We start from the raw sequence: 25,290 nt of genomic DNA, 5'->3' as shown, positions 1-25,290 counted from the left end.
TGTCCATAAAAGTAATATGCACTTTTTAATAATCCAAATGGAAAAAAGGCTGACATGGAAACTTACTGTGCGGTTTCGAATGAACAGAAAAACCTTCTGAGTCTGCTGCGGTCCACTGATGATATCTGGAAAACAGGCTGCTTCTTGAGAAGTCATCCGGTCGTGAGGAAGTCTACTCTGGAAAGCTGCACCCTCCACACCTAGCAAAGAAAGCAAAGGACTTCTGGGAAAAGTGCAAGTGAATACAAAACCAGGGATAATGAAACTCCTGAAGAACCTCTGTAAAGCTCTGCCTCATTCACAGAGCAATCTCACCTCCTTTAAAAATCTTTTATTTTTTGCTCAAAAGCCAAAACATCTTTAGAATTTACTTTACTCTTGAGCATAATGTTCCAAAAATTACATTCTACCAATGAGCAGAACAATGTACCTCTGAAAACAGAATAGAGTTTGCAGCACATTTTCTTCATCCACAAAACAGCTTTGTAATACTGGAAGATAATCTAATTAAAATTAGCATCACTGACGGTGTTCCCAAAATCTGAAAACTAGGGAACCAGAATAAAGGAAAACATACTAAAAGGAAAGCAAAAGAGACTACAGAATGAAAAACACAACCACATGTCTTCTTTCAAGATTACAGCAGGGAACCTGGAGAGGACTTTAAGATTTAATCACCAACAGTAAGAAACGCGTGATTATCTGGTCTGTGGTATACCATCCGCTAGTTCCCACAATGCAATGCTGGCAAAGGTGAGGTCAGTTAGGCGGACTACAGTGAGGACACAGAAGCAAGGAATTTACCTTCCCTGCGAAAACATTAGCAATCCTTTACTATACTACACAAGTATGTCACTGCAGATACTATACACTACATATACATACAATGTATACATATTCTCTGTGCAAGTAAAATATATATTGTTTTGAAACTTTTAAAATTGGGTATTAAATCAATTCTTTTTTATAAGCTGATAGTTAAGTACATCTTCATAAGATGTCCTTAAAACATATTTACATGTATTCTACCTGTATTTCTGAGATCACTTTATAAGACATATTTAACCACTAGCTTATGAAAATATCAAGACAAAGTTTCAAAATTCACTATCACTGAAATAGTTATATATAAGTAACAAAACAGGCACCAGATATCCATATTTAATCATTTAAAGCACATAAAACAAGAAGTCAGAAACACTGATAATGGAAACAAAATTAAAGGAAAGGCAAAGTAAGATTAAGAAAATAAAAAGTACAAGGTAGGTAAAGATATAACTTAGAAAATGACACCTAAGTTATTAAGGAGCGGTCTCCACAAAGACATTTATAAGCAATAACTCAGACAAAAGTCGTTAACAAGAGGTCAAGCAAAAATGCCTAATGCTAATATGGGTGGCACATTAAGAAACGATATTTTTGAGAGAAGGAAAAAATATCTATCCACTCACAGTAGATAATGAAGGCACATGTACTCTATTCACATTACAAAATCAAATCAGCAAGTCTCTCCTTCAGTGAATCTCAACCTAAAATTAAAGACTGTTAGGACAATTAATTATTCCCTAAGAAAAAACAAAATCAGTAAGAGCCATATTATTGGGAGTGGAACATGAAATTAAGGCAAGGAGAGAAGAAATGCTGGCAACAGGGGTAGGTTATTTCAGTAATGTGAAATTTTCTAAAACTGCACATAGCTTTGATGTTCCTAGTCCCCTACCCCCAATCAAATAAACAAAAAACAAAACCAAGAACAAAATCATGTCACATTATAATAACAATTACCTACATATCCCAAGTACTCAGAACAAGTTTCTTAAAATAGGTTACCTTCATAAGTGTATACTATTAACATGAAAATCAATTTGTTCTATAAACTGGACTCCTCCCTCCCCCAAACAGGGGTAGTTTTCTTAGCTATACCTTCTACATGCTTATTAAGTCATCACTGAACATCAATCCTACTGCAAAATACTGCCAATGACAGTAAAAAAAAAAAAAAAAACAAACAAACATGTAGGGAAAGACACTAAATTTTGAATTCTATTTGGCTCCTCATTCCAAGTGCTCTAAAAATCACTCTAAATTAGTTGGCTAACTTTGGGAATCTTGAGACTATGTAACAATTAAGAAATGTGATCTACATAAGTCATGTGGCAGTTTTAGGAGGATCTTTAAATCAAATAACAAAAGATTACCAAAAGGAATTAAAGAAGCCAAATATTGTGAAACTAATGTATGTGCAGAATAATAATCTTCTCCATCTCTATCTTTCACATAAGATCCGAAAACACCTATTCTTAAATACTTGTCAATTTTTAAGAATGAAAAAGTTTCTAAAAACTCAATAATTATTTTTCCCCTTTTGGTTTTTAGGTTTGAAGACATTATTTCAAGGAAGGAAGACCATTATCAATATAAAGGTGAAAATTTTAAGAAAAGGTCTAACCTTTATCAAAGGAACAAAAAATGTTAACTTGGAACCCAAGCTTCAGAAGCTCAATCAATGCACTCTTTTAATAGGATTATTTCCAAAATGAACTAACAGGCCATTCTGGACAACAGAACTCGTAAGTATCTCCTTTAGAGGGAAAAACCTTAAAGAATACAATTAACTTTAATAATATCCTTATTACAAGGGAAGTACCAGTAGTACATTTCATTCAAAAGTAATTTATACTGCTGTTTGTGTGGATTTAACACAGTCTGGTATTCTGGAAATTGAGAATGTTTCAAAGAGGCAACCTTAATTTTTTAAAAGCCCCAAGGCTGCCTATGTATCTCTCTTGCCCCCTCCGTTCAATTCCTTTTTCCCTACACTTCACACAGGAAGTTCCAGCATCATCCTTCAAAATGCAGTCATGCTAAACCAGAAATGCCCTTTCCAATGGTCTGACCAGCTCACACTTTCTCTGAAAACACAGTAAAAGTCATAAAATATTTAAGGGACCAAAAAGACCTTTTTGATAGATTAGAGACGCAGATAAGGAGCAGGGGATGGGAAGGCCAGAACTCCTCTATTCCATGAAACCACTTCCTGATTCTGATGATACGGGTAGCATCTTGAGTAGAGTGAGAAACAGAGATATAAAAATCAACAGAAAAGAAGGCCTCCATGAAACTTGTCTTTTTTTTTTCATGAAGTAAATAAATTAACTAGAAAAACTAGATTTCTAGTTGATGAGTAAAAACAAAAGCTTGACAAGAATCTACGTATAAGATGACTTCAAATTAGTACCTATATATACACCATATCCAGTCCTATAATGGTTTAAAAAGACAAACAGAATAAAGAACAGAGGGAAAGGAGAGAAAAAGAAAAAAAAAGAGAGAGAATTATGCTTTACATCTTTTATTTCTAGGGTAAACATACACTTAAAATGACTCTGACGGAGGGTATAAGGACTAGTCTATGCATAAGAGAAGACCCCTGGGTTCTCACTCCTCCGAACTGTTGGTGTATCCTCCGTCATATTGTTTTAATTGTATTTTGGGTCCTAATCCATAAAACAGGGATGGGTGCAATATTATCCGTTTGACAGCAGGAAGCTAGAGAAAAATGACCTTAAGTTCCCTTCTAATTTTTAAGATGTAGGATGAATACACCAGCTTGATGTGGATTTATAGAAGTTAAGATATGATCCTGGTCCCAAGATACTCATGAAGGTCATTTGGTTTATTAAAAACAGAATGTTGATTGCTTATAAGCACATCCTTCTAACTAACCATCTCACAAATGCATGCTTCTGAACATGGCAAAGATCTGAAGAGAGATCCTGAAGGGTTAAGAATAGTCACCACCATGCTTGGAAACACTTAAAAAAACAAAACAAAACACCTCATGTTCTACTGAACAGTAAGTCAGAAGCACCACAGTTCTATATGGAAGTCTGTTTTTACTTTCAGCAATACAGCATATTGTTTACTAAAGCAAAAGAGTAAATTTAACCATGTTAAAACAAAAAGCAGTAAGAAAACTCAGTTTATTTCTTTAAGATTCAAGCTTTAAAGGCTATCTATCCCCTGATCCCCAACAGTTCCTGGAAGAGCTGATCGTGCATCATGTGATGAGTAGCATTCTTGAACATTTATCTGCCACATTGACTCTGAACGAGGATTTTAACTCCTCAAGAGAAACCCCATGTACTGATTGTCAACCTCCAATCCTTGGGACAGCATTTAAACAAGTTTACTTCTAACATTCTGGATCCCCTATATACTAATTTCTGCACTAACAGTGAACTTTGACCCAAGAGTAAAATACAAATATTTCCCAGACCCGCTGTACACAACTGCAAAAGACAAACAATTTTAAAGTAGACATAACAGTTGAAAAGTGACAAACTCCAAAAGTGAAGTAATACCTATTCCAGTTCTTTCAAAATGTATTAGCTTTGAGCACTGAACCACACAAAAACATCCAGGGCAAAGGATGAAATCCAGCCATATCACTTTGGATTCCTGGAACAAACTTTAATAGCTCTAGATGGGCCCTATCAATCATTTAACCCTTTACTTCTTCCTAGAAGTAAAAATATCATAGTTTGATCTGGAAAGAAACAGCATTTCAACTTAAAAAAAAAAAAAGCAAACAATTTTCACATGACAAATGTTTAAACTACTAAATAATTAACTATATAATGTTAATTGAAAAACTATCCAACACTATCTGACAACCACCTCTGAAGAGTGCCTTGCCTGAATAATTCCTCTGACTAGTCCTGGAATGACTTTCTGTCCTTCCTTTTTTTTTTTGAAGGCTTTCAGCCTATGGCTTCTCCTCTCTGTATATGTAGCTGTATTTCTTTTTAAAGGTCCCATGATTCCTAAACCTATGTTCTATAACATGTTTCCTAGCACTGTAAAAGCTGCCAGGAAGAAAAGGACCCGCCATCTCCTCAAACACGTGAAGAGTGGAGGGCTGAGATCGGCCTGAGGACTTCAAAAGGTTTTGCTTGCCTTTGCTCTGGCTACACGCTCTCCTATGCTGCTACTCTGTCCTGATGGCTCTGTTTGCCCTGCGCTCCTGGCTACCATGCGGAAACCACAGCCAAAAACACTTGCAAGCATCAATCCCTGACTTGGCGGCTCTTGCTCCTAAGTGGCAAGCATCTAATGCCACCCTCACCTGATGCTTGGCCGTCTCCATACCCTCCAGAACTGTCGTCTTGAAGTCCTCCTGCTTGCCCTGTGGAAGGAAAGAGGAGAACTCAGGGACCTTACTCCATAAATTAAGATAATATCTGGACATAAAGGCCTAATAGTTGGCGACTCACAGATTCACCACCAACTAGTAAAACCGTATTGAGAGAGCTCCTTCTTCTCGAATCAGGCCCAGGGAATCACATCATAGTCTTCCAAGTTCTGGTCAGAAAATTTCAACTTTACACACTGATTCTTGTTGAAAGGTAGCAGAACAAAGTACACGGTATTTCTAATCACTAAATCCTTGCTGTCGGTCTTATTAAATCAAGGTTGGATGGGGGGAAGAAACGAATTCCAAACGTCTTCTACTACTTGTTGCTAGACTGAGTTAGGTGTCACACGGGCTCTAGGGTCTAGAGCCGCAACAATTCAGCATCTGCTCAATCTCCCTTTATCTTTACCTTTCTATCCACAGAGAATATACTTAAGTAACAGGCAAAAGATATAGTTTTAGTGAAAAATTCTCCCATTGACTTCAAAGCAGGGACTGTAAAGATTCAGCTCCAAAACAAGTTTCATTTACTATACATGCCAGACAGCACCAGGTCTGAAGACGCAGTGCTTCCTTAGTAAAACTTTCAAACACACCACAAGACACCCTGCAGTCATATGCCAAGTAATGTAGAGAGACACACACACAGGAGGGGCTGGGGGAAGGCAAGATATGGGGGAGCTTCTACTTCAAGCTACGTAATAAGCCAGCTAAGAGATTGTCCTCATTGACTAATACGTAGAAATAACTTCAAGAAAGGTATCACAGCTTGAAAGTTCCATCTGACGAAGTCCAAATAGATCATCTTCCAGACTCTTCCAAAATCTATCACCAAGACAGATGCTATGATCTTCTTAAGGTTTTAGCTACCTAGTAAACTATGAGAAAACTACAGCATGATCTTTAAAAGATGCGAAAATACTCTCCAATGATCTAAAACTAGACAAGCATCACTAAAAAGTTTATTTTAGAAGAACTCAATGAGAAAGCAGACTGATTAACCACTATTTGAGTTAAAAGGGAGCAAGAAAGTAAAAATGACATCTCTATCTTCACGTATTTGAAGGTATTTAGATAGAAATGATTTCTGACATTAGAATGTGTTACTAGAAGGTATATGTTCTGAGGATAGGACAGAATCTCATTCTAAAATTATTTCACTATGCTCCTGTCTTAATGACCCTTGAGGTTTTAGAAGGATATGGCTCTCAGACAAGGCTCAAGATACAGGATTCGTTTACAGTCTTTGGAAAAGGGTATATAATTATAAGGAGATGACTCCTTACAAAATCTAGTCTGCAAACATCTTGAAAATGCAGGCCCTCCATTTTTTATTTTACTTTTAAAATTTAAATAAGGGATGCCTGAGTGGCTCAGTCAATTGAGCATCTGCCTTCAGCTCAGGTAATGATCCCAGGGTCCTGGGATGGAGACCCACATTGGGCTCTCTGCTCAGTGGGGAGACCGCTTTCCCTCTGCCTCTGCTCTCTCGATCACTCTCTCTCAAATAAACAAAAAAATTTTTTTAAAAGTTTAAATAAAAATACTGCTTAACTTCTAGATTTATTCATAAAAAAATCTTACAGATTTTTTTTTTGAAGTTGTCATTGTTCTGTTTGATTCCAAACAGAACCAACCTAGACCAAAAGTTGAATCATATTTTAAAAAGGGGGAGAGGTGGGCGCCTGGGTGGCTCAATTGGTTAAGGTCCTGGGATCAAGTCCCACACCTGGCTCTCTGCTCATGGGGAGTCTCCTCCCTCCCGTCTGCCCTCCCCGCTGCTTGTGTGCTCCCTCACTCTCAAAATCTTTATGTGGGCAGGGAGAGAGAGGCTCAGAACAATGAAATAAATACAGTTTCCAAGAATAACATTCAAGCACTATGAACAATATCGCTCCTGACTCTCTCAAATTATGTAGCCCAACTGGCAAAGAATGAAAGCTACAGTCTCCTGTCAGGAAGGCATCTCACCACTTCTAAAAATAAAAACAAACACCACTTTCAAACTAGCCATTAAGTCCTGAATTATTTTATCCTTCCTATTTCTCTCATTTGCTTTCTTCCCCCACTATATGTCATAGAATATGCTAAAATAATTTATCTTAATCTACAGGTAGCCCTTGGCTGACTGTTGACTGTCACAGTCTTTAGACAAAAATTCCATACAAATGTAGATTTCTTAAGCCTGACTTCTATGCTCAAAAGCTTAAAAACGTTGCTCTTTTACAAGATAGGGAGGTCTTTTTTGACTTCTGCTTTTGAAAAAAGGAACAAAACTCAGATACTGTTCCTCGATAAAAATATGTAAAAGTAATATGAAAAATACTCAATACCCTGCAATAGTTTTTTAAAGGGATCCCTTTTAACCGCAGAAAGTCAAAATAGAAATGAAACTCCAAAGTACTGCATAAACAGAGAAATAGGAGAAAACCAAATAGGTGATATAAACATGCAAGAAATGATGAGAAACAAAACAAAAAGTGCTTATAATTAAATAAAGAAACAACGCGTCTCTTAACTTGATGAACGTTTAGAGATAAGATCGCTACTTTCTAATCATAATACTCCAATATCTGGAGAATGCCTATTTCTCCAAAGACAGATAACAGCATCATCTTTATTAGTGGTATTCCAGACCAATTCTTCCATCATCTTAAAAACAACACACATACAAATGTTTGTAGCTAACTTTCCATCCAGGATTGCCTCTGATCTGATTAGAACATATAAAATGCCATATTCACTTGTTCTTTGGGTCCTTCTGGCCTGGGACTCTGCTTCTGACAGTGGCATAGGGACAAGGAACAGCAGGCAAGTATAGTTATTATCCTACATGAGTTCAAATTCAAGATAGAAAATGAAAATATACAAAAGCAACTCTTTCGTATCACCTTGATTTTGGCACTACTGCGCAGGAGACCTTTGGTTTTCATTCCCACCATATACACACACACTCCTCAAGACCCTTAACACCTGTATTTGTGCATATCTTCTACAAGTTGAAAATAAAATTTTTGGTTTAGCTTACACAGCAGCCTTTCAGCTGCTCTCTAATAAACTCCCACAGACCTGGTAGATCATTATTGAAGAATAGTGAAATATTTTAGTTACAGTCACACTACTGGATGCTTTCTCATTTTGATTCAAATCCCTAGCAGACCAATATCTTAAAAGGAAATCTATGATGTCTTTCACATATTTTCATCTGACAAGCATGAAGGACAGGATCACTGATATGCTATTCCCAGGAACACACTGACCAACAAATTCACATTTTGACTTCAGTTTGTAGAAAGCACACTCAAATCAATAACTTTTGTAGACAATTTGAGAAACTTCTAAGTCTTCTGGGAAGCAACGATTTTTAAACAGAAAATCAACTTATCAAAATTTAACCAAAATCGTACAAATTTATAGAATAAAAGTGACTGCCAAGCTAATGGTTTCAATTAAACCTGACAAATTAGCAGAGAGAAAAAAAAAAAAAAACCTTGAAAGTTTAAATCACCTGTGAACACATAAGTTTCTACTCTAATAACACTTCAGTTTAGTTTATATTTTAAATAATCTCACTAATTCAGTGTTCACCAAATACCTATTCCAAAACAGTTGAGCACAAGTAGAAAGTTGAACACATTAAGTACCTATTTTCAAAGGGCTTATAATCTAATTGGGGAAAGATGAAAAATATCCAGAAAGAAACGTTATTTCTTAGGGAAACAAGAAACAAACACAGACTTGAGGAATCAAGAAAGCTTTTCTGAACAAATCCAGAGATTTGGCAAAAACCACCAGCATGGTCCAGAACACTTATAAAAGCAAGGAGAAAAGCACAGTCAGGGAATATATAGAGAACCACACAGCACTTGCAGATGTGGAAGAGCAAAGTAAGTAAAATGGCCCATTTTTTTGGCCCATTCAGTGCCAAAACCTAAACTTGATCTTAACAGTAATGGGGCAGAACTGGCAGCAAAACAAGCGATATTTTAATGAATCTAATGTGGTCACTTTGTACCAGATGGATCACAGGGAAAAGGTGACCTGGATAAAAGAGAGCCAACTGAAAGACTGTTTAAATAATTTAGATATGAAGTGAAATTCACTAGAACAGAAAGGTAACAATGAAAATGGATAAGGCACAGCAAGTCAAAGAAGTTGTTCACAGGTACATACAGGGCTTTAAAAAACACTTGATCAAAGGGTAAGGGACAATCAAGATGACTCCAAGGTTTTAAAAGTTCAAGAATGGTAATACAATGCACAAAATGGGAAATTTGGGGAAAATTTAGGCAAACTAAATTAAAAAGAAATACTCCTTACTTAATTACTTAGTCTTTAAAGTAATTAAAAGACTACACTCCAGGGGCACCTGGGTGGCACAGCTGGTTAAGCAGCTGACTCTTAATTTTGGCTCAGGTTATGATCTCAGGGTTCTGGGATCAAGCCCTTTATCAGGCTCAGAGGTTTCTCTCTCTCTTCTCCTCCCCCAGCCCTGCCAAATAAATAAATAAATCTTAAAAAAAAAAAAGAAAGAAAGAAAGAAAGAAAAAAGAAAACAAAAAAGACTAGAACTCCCAAGTTAGGATGGGTCAAAACTTTAAAATAACATGGAGATAATAATACGGTCAGAGAAGGATGCCTGGGTGGCTCAGAAGATTGTCTGCCTTCAGCTCAGGTCATTATCCCAGGGTCCTGGGATGGAGTCCCACATCAGGCTCCTTGCTTAGGGTCCCTGCTTCTCCCTCTGCCTGCTGCTCCCCCTGCTTGTGTTCTCATGCTCTCTCTTTCTGACAAACAAAAATAAAAATTAAAATTAAAAATAGTAATAGGCTCAGAGAGTTTGAATCAGTTGTAAATGTAGGACTAATCTCAAAAGGAAAGTCACAGCTTCAAAAAGGAATTGGTCAACATAGACAAATAATAAGAAAAAGTTAAAATAATTGAAAGGTAGTGAGTTATTGGTGACTGTCTCCACTTCATGCTGCCTTCTAGTCCTCTCTTTAGTGAAAGGTGGCTTTAAAAACATCCTCCGGGCGCCTGAGTGGCTCAGTGGGTTAAAACTCTGCCTTTAGCTCAGGTCATGATCCCAGAGTCCTGGGATCCAGCCCCCCCACCCCCCACTCCCCCCCACCCCCGCATCATATTGGGCTCTCTACTCGGCAGGGAGCCTGCTTCCCCACCACCCCCACGCCCACCCCGCACCTGCCTTTCTGCCTACTTGTGATCACTGTCTGTCAAATAAATAAAATCTTTAAAATAAAATTTAAAACATCCTCAAGTATACTGACTGCTCTTAATGTATCTCCTTCCTAACTTTTTGACTATGAATCTGGACAGAAGAATAAATGATCTACAGCAGTTCAAAGAAATGCAAAGGCAAATGAACTGAGCTCATAGAAATAGATAAAACTAGCCTGAAGGAAAAGCCTCAGGTATTCTTTGAAGCACATCAGAGGCATTTTAACACCGCTAACACTGACCAATACTTTCCAACAAAATTATCCAGAATGAATGGAATCTAAGAATTCCAACTAAAACAGCAATTTTAAGGTTACACTGTCAATAAGGTCTAGAATGCAAGAAAATGGGTGTTGCTTGAGGGAGAAGCAGGACTAAAATTTTCTCATTTTGTCCCCCAGAAGGAGCAGTAGTTCTGCTGATTTGCACCAAAAGACAACAATGGGGCAGAAGTGAGAAACTCAGTAGCAGAAACCCTATACAAAGTAAAAGCCCTATAAACCAAAGAGGAAAACAAAGATTTTAGAAGCCAATGGGAAGAATTAACTTTTTTAACATACTGTTTCCTTCCACATTCCGTAGCAGGATATTTCTCACCTATTTTGTTGTAAAATCTTGGTTTGTAGTTAACTTTTCAAAGTGTTCCAAAGTCTACAATTTACATGCTGTTACTGCTTAACTACCAAGCTTAAAGTGAGTTTGAGTAATTAACAACAAAGCTTACTTTTTTAAAAAAGTTAGTTTGTTTACATATCATATGTAATCTCTACACCCACGTGGGGCTCAAATTCACAACTCAAGAGATCAAGTCTTCTGACTGAGTCAGCCAGGCAGTCTTCACCTGTTTCTAAAAAGGCCAATACTGAAGTTTACCCTGGACCTATTAAAAGAACCATAGTAACTTTTTATAACTGATGATAACCACGAAAGATTCCAACAAAAGAATCCCTTTTTCCTGCTCAACTAAGTTTTTCAGAATGCTAGCTATCTCTACATCTCAGATCATGATTAGGGGCTCTTCCCATCCTCAATATGATTTGAGTCTACACTGCTCCGAGGAAGATACAACTTCTTAGGCATTAATTAATCACATGTTTCTTCTACTTTCACATATCAGAAGATGCAAAACAAACAAACAAAAGCAAAAACACCACTCTATCTTCAAATGTTTAAGACCACTGTGATTAGGAAATACTGCAAAAATGTTAACATTAGCTTATCTCAGTATTTGATATATCAAATGGATTTTGATTAGGTTACTCTGAGGAGAGAAAATTTATATTAGGAAAGTACCAAGATTTGCCATTCTTCCTATGATTTAACATACAAAAGCTTAAATGATTTTGCAAGTGACATGTTACTGAAAATGGGTTACCACAAATACTTTCCAGTTTCCAAAAGTGATAAGGTGTCAACCAACCCTCATTTTTTCCTGAATAAGACACCAGTCCAGGCTATTCCTAGTTCAACTCTTTGTTTAATAAATAGACAAAGACGGAATTCTCTTTTGATCCCCATACCAAGCCCCATTTTGGAGATGAGCAAGTCCTCACAGCCCAAGTACCCTATTCTTCCAGTACACCATGACCATACCAAATAAAGGATGGTAGCAAAAAGAACTCAAGGAAATTCTACAAAAAAGTTGTCAGCTAACCAAACTACCATTTTGTCTTAATAAAAAACAAAACAATGAGTGAAATGGAATCATTAAGAAAAGCAGCTCAATCTGTTGAAGACAGAACATAAAACTGGTAGCATCTGATTCAATGGTTATCAGCCAAAAGCAGTAAACAGTTAAAAATCAAGGATATTAACTGCTTCATAAGGGTCTAATTGAATTCCTTCATGTTTAATATAAAACTTCCAAAATCCAATTTTAGGAAAAACACTTAAAAACTACTTCTGGATTCTCACCATACTTTGAATACACGTTTAGTGTACTGTTTCTTCACTGTAGCCAAATATTAAACCCGTAAACCCAAAGTGGACTATGAATTCTTTGCAGGAAGACCCAGTCTTCAGCTCTGAACTCTAAGAACCCAGCACCACACCTGGAACAGAGCACTGTACTTTTACAATTAATGTGTAGAATAAAGTAAATGAGGAACTGCCAAATTTGGGGCAATTTTACTTTGTGAAGAAAATGTCTCTTTTTTTTTTCCCCCATTTCCTCTCAATCTGGAGGCTGTGAGTTCAAGCCCTGAGCTGGGTGTACAGATTACTTAAAAATAAAATCTTTAAGAAAAAAATTCCTTCCACACTAATTCTTAAAAAATTCTTCCATTAAGCCAAGGATTTAGGAAGACTTACTTCCCTTCCACTCTTTCTGCCTATAAGTCCCTCCAAATGTTTATACTAGAATGTGGTATTTAAGAGTTATTTCACCTTCTATGGGATTTATGTATGCATTTATAACTCATATTAGGCCATAAATTATCTGTGAGTGGGGACCATGTGTTGCATAGTGCTATGTATCTTGACCCATTTTTAGTTACCTCTTAAAATATAAAAATGTTGAATTAACCTAGATTACACCTTTTCAGCCTGTGACTTTTATACTTAGCTCTCCAGTAAATTATTCTGGGGCACAGTTCCAAATCAGAACACTGAAATGATGCTATGCAAGAAAATTACTCCTAGGTCTGCTTTCTAAATGTATGCACCACCATACTTCATACAATGAGAACTCACATGACTTCTAGGCACTTACTTGACACAAGCAGAACAAAATGGCAACATAAACAACTCTGTTAGGAATGAATTTCTAGCAACTTCTAGTAAATCTACAAAAGAGGGTCTCCTGCTGGGTATAGGGATGTAACAGAACTCTATAATCCTCCCCATGGACACCTGAATCCATTCTCATGAAATCTGAAAGCTATTCCTGCTATCTGACTGTATTTGAAGGCATGGCAAGGGAAATCAAGAGAAAGCCTGGGAGAAACCATCTGAAAATAGTTATGGCACGATAAATTAAATTCTTCACTGAACACGGACCATAACCATCCATGCTGCCAACCAAACCCAGGACGTCTACTATTATCAGTACAACTGCCTCAAACAGGATCCTAAGAACAAAGAACTATAAAAATGTAAAGGCCATTATACAAATATTAGGACCACTGATTTTCTTTTCTTCTAAAGTAAGGAAATTCATCTTCAACTCTTCTCTGGTCAAATTCTATTATACTAAGTTCTAAAGACTAGTCCAAAAGATTCTGCCTTTTCGATTTTTGCTATACTGAATAATCAATTAAGTATTTAGTCATCAATCTTTTTTCATAAGTATTTTCACTATAATAGTATTTGTGATCAAATTTAATTGCATTTTAGGGGCGCCTGGGTGGCTCAGTGGGTTGAAGCCTCTGTTTTCAGCTCGGATCATGATCCTAGGGTCTTGGGATAGATCCCCTCGTCGGGCTCTCTGCTCAGCGGGGAGCCTGCTTCCTCCTCTCTCTCTGCCTGCCTCTCTGCCTACTTGTGATCTCTGTCAAATAAATAAATAAAATCTTTTTTAAAAAATTTAATTGCATTTTAAACTAAATTCTTCTATCCATACACATTATTTTGTATATTTTCTGTTATTTGGACTTTTACTAATTCACGTTGCATCTCCTTTCATGTGCTTTTTAAAAATATTCTTTCAACCTATAGTATAAGTATTACATGAACAGAGTCCCAAAATTGTTAAAAACCACCAATTTTTTTGGTCATACCAATCTCTCACATCAATGATTTTTGTAAACTAACAGTCTACATCTCTTTCAGATACACATACCACATACACATCCATAATTACCATGCATAACAGAGACCAGGTACTTTCCTTTGTTTACATTCTTATAAGAATTCCTATATATTCTTGGGATCAGGCTCAGTGGGTTAAGCCTCTGCCTTCAGCTCAGGTCATGATCTCAGGATCCTGGGATCTGCTCAGCAGGGAGTCTGCTTCCCCTCTCTCTCTCTGCCTGCCTGCCTGTCAAATAAATAAATAAATAAGATCTTAAAAAAAAAAAAAGAATTCTTATATATTCTTAAAAGAATATAAACAAGGAGATGAAGTGATTCTTCCTACAGTCATTCAACAGAATCAATAAAATAGATTATTATACAGAGCTGTCATCAATCAGCTAACCATATCTAACAAAATTAACCAATGATTTGATGGAGCTTCATTACAGTAAAGAGCACAGCACCTATTTAGAAAAATAGTACATGAGGGGCACCTGAGTGGCTCAGTGGGTTAAAGCCTCTGCCTTCAGCTCAGGTCATGATCCCAGGATCCTGGGATCTGCTCAGCAGGGAGCCTGCTTCCTCCTCTCTCTCTGCCTGCCTCTCTGCCTACTTGTGATCTCTGTCAAATAAATAAAAATCTTAAAAAAAAAAATAAAAGAAAAAGAAAAGAAAAATGGTACATGAGACACAGGCACCTGCTTTTATGTATTTTTTTTTTTAAGATTTATTTATTTATTTGACAGACAGAGATAACAAGTAGGCAGAGAGGCAGGCAGAGAGGGAGAGGGGAGGAAGCAGGCTCCCTGCGGAGCAGAGAGCACGATGCAGGGCTCGATCCCAGGACCCTGAGATCATGACCTGAGCTGAAGGCAAAGGCTTTAAACCACTGAGCCACCGAGGCGCCCCTACATATGTATTTTTAAACATACTTCTGATATTTCTGAAATTCATTAACTTGAAGAAATCTTGAGAAAGCATCTTAATAGCCCATTTCAAATTTCATTTTATTATTTTAAAGCAAGTTTCCATAAGTCTTTTTTTTTTTTTAAGTATTTTATTTATCTTAAATAAATAGATCACAAGTAGACAGAGAGGCAGGCAGAGAGAGAGAGGGAAGCAGGCTCCCTGCTGAGCAGGAGAGCCAGATTCCAGGCTCAATCCCAGTACCCTGAGATCATGACCTGAGAGGAAGGCAGAGGCTTAACCCACTGAGCCACCCAGGCGTCCCTAAGTTTCCATAAGTCTTAAGCTTTACACAACTAAGCTACTTCTAACCCCAGATATCTTTCCAAACCAGAGATCCTAAATAGCTATCCTACAAAAATTTAAATTCAGAAACTACTAAGACTTTTCTGAAAATGTTCAACTATTGTAAGGCAACGGAGTGAGGGAAAAAAATGTTTTTGTATGAAAATAAAAAAGCTAAGTGCTAGCAAACCATTAATATGTAAAACCTCTTTGAAGAATCAATGGCACACAGGGTACCAACTGAACCAAGAAAGGAAAAAAGCAATTCTCTAAAAGAAGGTTACTGTAACAGAGGTTATTATTCTAAACCAATAAAACCCAACAGAGATTTTTACTGTTTTACAGATGCTCCACTACTCTGTGACACACTAATAACCACTCAATTCCAAAAACTTTTCAGGTTTAGTTGGCATGATTTTAAGAAAATTTTATCTTTTTATCTTAATAGAAGAAGTACTAGGAAACCAAATAAACCCATCATTCGTTAAAACAAATATATTCGGACGTGTACAGTAAATGTAAAAATACACGGAAATGTTAAGGAAAACAAATCATTTTAATTTTAAATATAAGCAGCAATACTTAGTATGAAAAATACATTATTTACTCATGTAACTACCACAGACTACAGGCCACATCCAGTTATCATCAAAAACAGACAAATCTAAAAATAATTTTTAAGCCACAACAAAACTTCTTCCCAATTACATAAATCCAAGCAAACAAAAAACCCAAACATCTTGTTACCATAAAAATTCAACTTTCATATTGAGAACATTTTTCCATTGGCCAGAATTCACTAAACTTGATTATCAAAACAACCTAAATCATCTCTCCAAGCCAGTCTCTTTACTCCTTTTAGTTCACTCTTAGAGACCACATCAGATTCATTTTTCCCAAAAAAGTATTTTGGTACAATGCCTCTCACTCAAAATACCAAATACCTCAGTGCTACCCCAGCCAGATCCTCCCAGTGTTTAAAGGACACACAGTTCAAATTCCTTAGCCTGGTAACAAAGGCTCCAACCTTCCTTTCTGGCCTCCTCTCAGAATTCTCCTAAAGGAATCTTCTCCAGTAATACTGTCTAACCCAACAGACTTTGGAATACCTAGCGCTAAAAAAAAAAAAAAAAAATTATTCTTAGGAATAACATTGTGGAAAGCCAAGCAAAATTTTCTAAGCAAACTTAAAAATTGGTAAAAATGCAATGTATTCAAACCTTACTTATATAAAGTTTTATATCTTTATACTTATATAAAAAGTAAGTAACTTTCTCGTTATTACCTAAAATGATTAAGATAAAAATATTTGGTAAAGAATGAGATCCACGTCTTCTCTCAAAAATTTTAAGATACCGATATGACAATGGTTCTATTCAATCTTTGAATGAAAGCTCAAGTGAAAGAGCTGGTTCTGATAAGACAAGAGATTTGGAAACTCTGGACAGCTTTTAAACGCCTGAACTTACTTGACAGTATTTTATGATTCACTAATAGGGCCCAATTTGTTTCAATTAAAAAGGCCAGTAGGTTGCCACTACTTTTCTAAGGAAAATACTTCCCTAATTCACCCTGGAAATCTTTTTTTAAATTTCAAATTGTTTTAAAAGAAAAATCACGGGCACCTGGGTGGCTCAGTGGGTTAAGCCGCTGCCTTCAGCTCAGGTCATGATCTCAGAGTCCTGGGATCGAGTCCCACATCGGGCTCTCTGCTCAGCAGGGAGCCTGCTTCCCTCACACTCTCTCTTTCTCTCTGCCTGCCTCTCTACCTACCTGTGATCTCTCTCTGTCAAATAAAATAAAATAAAAAAAAAAAAAAAAAGAAAAAAAAAAAAAAAGAAAAATCACTTGGGACGCCTGGGTGGCTCAGTTGGTTAAGCAGCTGCCTTCGGCTCAGGTCATGATCCCAGCGTCCTGGGATCGAGTCCCACATCGGGCTCCTTGCTCAGCAGGGAGCCTGCTTCTCCCTCTGCCTCTGCCTGCCATTCTGTCTGCCTGTGCTCGCTCTCTCTCCGATAAATAAATAAAATCTTAAAAAAAAAGAAAAAGAAAAATTACTTTATTTTCATAATCACAAATAATATATTGCAAGTTTTGGCTGTTATCAAAACATCTCTGAGCACTGAAGATAGTCTAAACTTCAACTTTCCCCCAAAATACTAAGATAACTTATTTAAACCACTGGATGAAAATTTAACAACATAATAGCATAAAGATGGTTCCCCAAATCCTAAATCTCTTTAATAAGATATTTACTTCTTGTAGCAACAGCGCTACATTCCACATTAATGGAAAAATAAACATATAAAAACAATATAAAAACCTTTTTCTTTTTCATGGAAAAGAAAATATCAACACCAGGTTTAAAATGTTGAGAGGAACAAGAAAGTGTAAGTCAGTTAGTTGTTCACTGGAGAAGGACAACTACTCAACACACCAAGAGGATGAGCAGCATCTGAACTATCCGATCACATACTGAAGAACACTCAGAGCCAAGAAAACAGAAACCTCTTGAACTATGACAGATGTCAAGGCTTATCCCCATATACCTAATTCATCAGTAAGTCCACAGCAAAGGTAGAAGAAAAGAAAGGCAAGAATCACAGAAGAAAAAGGAATAGAGAATCAAGGGAGAAGTTGAAGGCAAGGACAGAAAGAAGGGATGAGAGCTAAATATAAAAGACTAGAAAGAAAAAAAAATCAACAAAAAGAGAGGTGGTGATTTGCCGTGTGAAGACTACATTTGCGTCAGGGACATCTGTCCCAGAGGTAACAGATCACTGCTAGTAATTCCCCAAGAAGTCATTTTAACAAAGTTTTAGGGAAACCATTCTTAGAAAACCCTTGATTCCCAAGATAAATTGAACCCAGAATCTAATCATCTGGCTTAAATGTTTTCAAACCATGTTTTTATTACATTTTACAATAATTACTGAAATTATAAATTTTAATTTTTGAGAGTTTCGGCCAGAATCTGTTTGGTAAATTGTAAATCTAAATATAAATTAACACCTGACCTGTAATTCTCTCAAGTGATACATCAGTAAGAATCCTTTAAAAAAATAATAATAATAACATCTGGTGATTTATATGACATCACAGGAGAGAACCACCCCCCAAAAACTAAAACAAAAGATAAAATTTCTCAAATTAAATATGTCTCTATTTGGGTACCTATGAAAGTCATGCAAGACACAGCAGACAGGATCTGAAACAAACATTTTGTTTTTAAAAGATGCAGGACTAGAAGAATTAGAGAGATAAATGAGCCTGGAGCTATTAGAAATACAAAAAGAACGTTAAGGAGAAGAACAATATGAAAAATTAATTAAGACTCTGCTTTTGTTTGGTCTCTCCAAACCAGAAGGGTACCCGTACTTGGTCTGGGTATCCTCAGTAGGACTTAGTCTTGGGGAATGTTAGTGAGAATTCTTCGAAGATGTTTGAAGATCTAAAACCAGTACCACAGTCTCCAATAATCCTCCCACTGTCATAGGAAGACTCAGTTTAGAATCTCTTCATAACCTTCTCTTCTACCATTCCTTTGAAAAGCCACTTAGTCCTTTTCTTCTTGACTTTATAATGTATTTTAACATTTGTTCACCAGGAAATTGTTCTCAAAACTAACCCTGACTCTGAAGGTTTTATCAGAAAGTATCTAACTATGTAGTAAATGCATAATTTGACCAGAATAATCTACAAATTCTGAATCAGAGATAAATCTGAGGGGTTTGGTCTTTAGATTTGGCTTTCTGTATGTTTTCTCGAATTGTTTATTTCTCCAACTTCCAAGTGCCTTACACTGTCACTATCCTTCCATCCCCATCTTTTACTTTCCTTCTACATGTGTACACACACACAAAATGTCAGTACCACTGTATATGTATGCAAGTGTGCGTATAAAAATACATACATAAATACACTACAGACACACACGGTCAACAGACTATAAACCGAAGATAAAGACATAAACAACGCAGCAGAATAGGAATTAATCCATTAATCCATTTTTTCTTATTTCCAAGATAAAACAAAACTAGTTGGTTACTATAACTCACCAGATGGTTCTTCAGGCTCGCTTTCGTTTTCTTCCTCAGGTGGGGCTTGAGGGGGTGGTGGGGGAAGCTTCTTTTCTTTCTCTGCTTTAGCATTTCTCTCTTCTTCTGAATAATACTCATCTTCTGAGAGGTTGGCCAAGCTTTCATCCATCTCTCTGTACTCTACCTATATGGAGATTACACCAGGGAAAGCTAAATACAGTGAACATCTAAACCAGGGACTCAATTTGGAACCATCAGTGAAAGTGAACTGCCTTTTAACTTCAAATTTTAAGGGAAACAAGCAAATAACAAGGAACAAGCTAGTTCATAATAGGTAGCTATTAAAAACAGAATCTCGGGAGTACCTGGCTGGCTCAGTCGCAAGAGCACATGACTCCTGATCTTAGGGTCATGAGTTTGTGCGTAACCCATGCTGGGTGTAGAGATTACATAAATAAATAAAAACAAAACAAAGCCAAACCCCTAAAATCTCTCATGAAACAATCTCGTGTCAGTTCAGATTTAGCTTAATCTATCAATTTTACATCACAGTACTGACATTTAGATGAATCTGAGGCTCTCTACAACTCCTGAGAACTCTTTCAAAATATGTGTATGTATATACAGGTATGTTTGTATGTGCTTATGTATTCACATGTACATATACATCATGTTCAACATGATGTTTCAACAAAGACTAAAATAGCCTGAGATAAAAATACAGTTAACCAGGGGTGCCTGGGTGGCTCAGTGGGTTAAAGCCTCTGCCTTCAGCTGAGGTCATGATCCCAGGGTCCTGGGATCAAGCCCTGCATCAGGCTCTCTGGTTCCCCCTGCCTACTTGTGATCTCTGTCAAATAAATAAGTAAAATCTTTAAAAAAAAAAAAAAAAAAAAAACAGCTACCAAAATAACAAAAGACTGTCAGGCAGGCCAGGCCTGTACTTCTACTATTGAATGGTAGAACAGCAAAATCCCAGAAACCAAATGGGGAGAAATGGCAGTTAATAAAAACTGCAAATGGCAGCAGCCAAATTAAAACTACGAAAAAGTACATTTGCTTCAAAAATAACTGGTGACCTAAGAGAGTTGAATGATGAAAGCAAAGAATCTTTACTACAACAAATTAAGTGAAACAGAAATGGAGACCACAGATCTTACTACTAATTCACACTCTGGTTATAAAAGGAGAGAACTAGGTAATAAGTATAAAGAGGAAACAATCTTGGCTATTGTCTTATTGGGGATAAAGCAACTTAAGATAGGAAAGATTATAATGAACCTATTTGCCTGAATGTATAATATAGTATCACAAATAGTCACCAGCCTTAGAACATTAACTGTCACTGTAACTCCTACCCTAGAAAGATTCCAGGAAGCCAGAGCAACAACCACTCTCTATTTCAGATTCAATGAAACAATAAAATGAATGAAATAAAAATTCATTATATCTGGAGACAGAGCAAAGACATTATGATTTCCACATGTAACGTACCTAATTTATTTGGTTTCTGAAATCAATAGTTCTGCAGATCACAAGTGTAATCTCCTTTAATTTTTGAAATATCTTTGAAATAGCTCCATATTCAGCCAGCTTTTATTTGCCTCTTTCTTTTCTTTTCTTTCTATGACATGAATACACTCAGGCAGGGGAGTGGGTGGCTAGGGGTGGTAACACGGATTGTGTCAGAAAATGGAAACAAAAAATTAAGGATAAATTACACAGTTCTGATCCATACTCTAAGATTCTTATTTATAACACATGAATAATAGTTTCATCTATCAAATACAGAACACTGAGTACATGGCCACAACAGAGAAAACAATTATAAATGAAAGTCTCCGTGCCCTTAATAAGCTGAAATTCTAGTTAAAAACTATCTGTCCTTATCAGGTAAATCGAGAGACTTTACAATAAAACCTCTAGAAATCTCGATACTAAACTTCACCCTACTTAACTGAGATACACTTTAAGAACAGACCTCAGGACAACAGGCAAAAAAGCTGCGAGAAGGGAAAAGTTTCAAAGAGGGAGAGGGGTCAGAAAATGTAACACATGTTACAGGAGTATGCAGTATCCTTTCTTTTAGCCCTCAACAGTGCTTGACCCCGTCCCTACCCCCAAAGATTTGGCCCTTTAAGCCTCTGTTCATCAATCTCATCCATTTAATCAATAATCACTTAACAAATGCCTATTGTAGAACTGGGCAATGTGCAAATTCTGAAATAACGTAAGATCCTTTCTACTGCAGTAGTTCAGCTCTTTCCAAAGGATGTTCCACAGGACTGTATACCCTTTGAAGAAAAACCCACGATCAAGTCTGGGAAACACTGCAGGACCCCTCCAGGACAATCACATGCACATTAAAGCTACTGAGAAGTTGTGCAGCAAAAACACTTTTTAACATTGTTTAACCCAATCTTTTCATGAAGTAGTAGCTACTAAGAAGGAATACAGAGTTCTTAGTTTTCAGGGAAAGAAAGAGATCAGAAAAACACCTAGAAGTAGGAGCAAAAATATCTATAGGTAGTATTTAAAAACAGCAATAACAAGGAAAAAAAATAATGTGTGTTTCACAGAACCCTAAGATTCTTCATGATTCATTTAAATACACATTTATATGTATTCCACCAAACCATAATCCTTTGGAGACCAACAACAAACACATGAACTTGTAATGCTTGGGTAATAAATCTGGGGTAGACCTAACAATGAAATTTCTTCTGCAATCTGTTCAACCAAGACAGTGTCCTGAGATGACAAGACAAGCTAAAAAAACAACCATTTGCACTACTTATCAATCACTGGATCTTATCAAGCACTGGGTCTTACAAGACTTCATAAACAACTGAAATAATAAAACTGGATTCTGAGACCAAAATAAGATGGCAACAATAAAGCTTAATCTCCATTGTCAAATTTGGTGATCTCTCTATAAAAGAAAAGCCTCATTTTCTCAAAGACTGACAACTAAAATAAAGGTTATAAAATTAAACTTCTTAATACAGGGTGTCTGGGTGGCTCAGTTGATTAAGCATCTGCCTTCGACTCAGGTCATAATCCCAGGGTCCTGGGATCGAGCCCTGCATCAGGCTCACTGCTTGGCGGGGAACTGCTTCTCCCTCTCCTGCTGCTGCTCACCCTGCTTGTGCTCTCTCACTCTCTCTGTCAAATAAATAAAATCTTTAATAAATAAATAAATAAATAAAAATTAAATTAAATTTTAAAAAACTTCTTAATATAAAACAGGCAAGGGGCGCCTGGGTGGCTCAGTGGGTTAAAGCCTCTGCCTTCAGCTCAGGTCGTGATCCTGGGGTCCTGGAATTGAGCCCCGCATCGGGCTCTCTGTTCGGCGGGGAGCCTGCTTCCCCCTCTCTCTCTGCCTGCCTCTCTGCCTACTTGTGATCTCTGTCAAATAAATAAATAAAATCTTTAAAAAAAAAATAAATATATATATATATATATATATATATAAAAAACAGACAAATACTACTTGATTTTGGATAAAGTTTTATTTTGTAAAAAAAAAAAGTTTCTCCACTTAATAAAAAGTTAAACCATCTGAAAGAATCTTAAAAACTCTAAAAAATTAAAAACTATTCCCCTGAGAAAAACAATACTCACAAAGTACTGAGGCCCTCTCATCCCTAAGTAAAATCCTCCAAGACTTACTTTGGAGGTTCTTTTTTTTTTTTTTTTTTTTTTTTTGACTTTGGAGGTTCTACAACTACTTACAACCAAGGACATAAAGATGTCTGTCAGGCAGATGTACGTCAGATGACTCTGAAATTTACACCTCTAGTCTCTCCCTTCTCTTCCTCACCCTTGCCACAACGCTTCATTCATTTTCCAATCATCTTAAGGCTCCAGTCTTCTTAATCTTTCTTCCTTTTAAGTCACCTAGGGCACAACTGCCATACTGATTTCCCAAACACGTGATATTTTTAGATAGTTTAAAGGTGAATGCCAAGTTTTTCAAACCAGCATAGAAACTTTCTGGCTCTAACCAGATGAACTTACTTTTAGCCATTTTCTAACACACTTATCAAAAAGTCCTCAGTGTTATTCTATGGATTCCCACCTACTTCTGTTAATCCAATGCCAGAATTCAAAGCTCATCCCGATTGCAAATTATTTCCTAACTATTCCAAACTTGCAAGTACTATCTTTTCTTTCTCTGAATTGTTACAGCACTTTAGGTCTGCACTTCTCAGTCTAGTACAGTGCTGTCTGATACCATTTTTTGTGATAATGGCAACGTTTGGATCTGTGCTTCCAATATGGCAGCAATAGCCACATGTGGCTATTGAGCACTTAGCCATGTGATTCAAGTTTAAAAGAAAAACTCCGTTTCCTCAGTCATACTAGTAACATGGGCTACTGGTTACCATATTGACTAGCACAGGTTTAGTGTTTGGCTCTCTCTATAACCTGGACATGACTCTACAACCTAAATACTACTTACTGATCCCTCCAGTTTATCTTGCTCCTAGAAAAATGTCATTTTCAGTTAAATTCATTTGCCCCTTGTTCCCAATATTCAACTGTCCATTCTGGACTCCTGCTGCTTCTCAAACCACAGAATATATTAAGCATGTTTCACTACCTTTTTCCACTGGTAGTACTTAATTACTGGGTTTCTTACTCTAAGCCAAACACCATAATAAGTACTTTGTTTACATTATATCTAAACCTAAAAACCTTACAAGTTTATTTTCCTGAGGAAAATGAATCATAGGGAGAAAAATTAACTCCTTTTCCGAATATTTTTCTAAATTCTGTGCTTTTTCAAGGCCCAGTTGAAGGCCACCATTCCTCAAGTCCCAACCCTAAAGTTCCTAACTAAAGTTCCAATCCAACTTAACAAATCCAAACCTTAAATATTTGCCATAATATTAGCATACACAGTCAGAGATGACTATATTCTGGAACTAATGCAACTTAACCTTTAAGGACCTCCCAACTGCATGGACCCCTCCCAATACCCTGAACCTTGTTTTAGTTACAAAACTATATAAAAAACATCTGTATCCATGTCCCCTATTGAATCTACATTTCTACATACAGATATACCCACCTGCATATACCTCAGAACTCTTGAGGCAAGGCTAGTCTATACTGGACTCAGCTTGCTTTTTCCTCCTTTAATGCACACTCTATCCCTTGAGGTCTGTTTCCTCTGGCTCCCAAGGCTGGTGAGGAATAGATCAGTTTCCCTAGTACCTTACTTCCTAGTTGCTCCCCCAAATAAACAGGTAACCGACTTTTCTCTTGAGAGTTTCAGAGCTAATCACAATGGAAAAACAGTGTAACAGGAATTAAACCCAGGAAAATTATAAAGACAGAAATCTTATGATATGTCCCAAATTGATCTACAGATTCAAGGCAATCCCAATCAGAATATCAGTTGCCTTTTTTTCAGATACTGATAAACTGATTCTAAAATTCATGTGGAAATAAAAGGGTCACAGAATATCCAAAAGAATCTTGAAAAAAGAGCACAGTTGAAGAAATCAAACTTCCTGATTTCACAAAGAAAAAACTTATTATTTCACATACACACACACACACACACACACACACACCCCTTACTACACAAAGTCACAGTAATCAGGACAATGTGGTACTGGCATAGAACAAAAATACAGATCAGTGGGACAGCAATGATGGTCCAGAAACAAACCTTTACATTTATGGCCAACCAATGAGGGTGCCAACCATTCAAAGGGGGAGAGAATAGTCTTCAATAAAATGTGCTGGGACAAGGGGATATCCACATAAAAAAGAATGCAGTTGAACTCCTACTTTATACCATATACAAAAATTAACTCC

The 25,290-nt window shown here is 36.7% G+C and overlaps 1 protein-coding gene across 2 annotated transcripts in view; it reads right to left on the bottom strand.

The window, feature by feature from the left end:
• Positions 1–25,290, bottom strand: part of KDM1A (lysine demethylase 1A) — a 60,764-nt gene that overhangs the window by 32,292 nt on the left and 3,182 nt on the right. The window contains exons 2-4 of one of the 2 annotated variants that reach the window (XM_059376599.1): positions 19,477–19,642; positions 5,129–5,188; positions 67–200 (exon numbers count right to left, since the gene is read on the bottom strand). In XM_059376599.1, coding sequence (XP_059232582.1) covers positions 67–200; positions 5,129–5,188; positions 19,477–19,642 — 360 coding nt within the window. The remainder of the gene's footprint in view (positions 1–66; positions 201–5,128; positions 5,189–19,476; positions 19,643–25,290) is intronic. The other variant, XM_059376600.1, reaches the window with a different exon arrangement.

The sequence above is a fragment of the Mustela nigripes genome, chromosome 14 (assembly GCF_022355385.1).
Source record: "Mustela nigripes isolate SB6536 chromosome 14, MUSNIG.SB6536, whole genome shotgun sequence".
Classification (NCBI taxonomy): domain Eukaryota; kingdom Metazoa; phylum Chordata; class Mammalia; order Carnivora; family Mustelidae; genus Mustela; species Mustela nigripes.
Note: the sequence above shows the minus strand (reverse complement) of the source record. Positions and strands in the feature narration are given on the sequence as shown.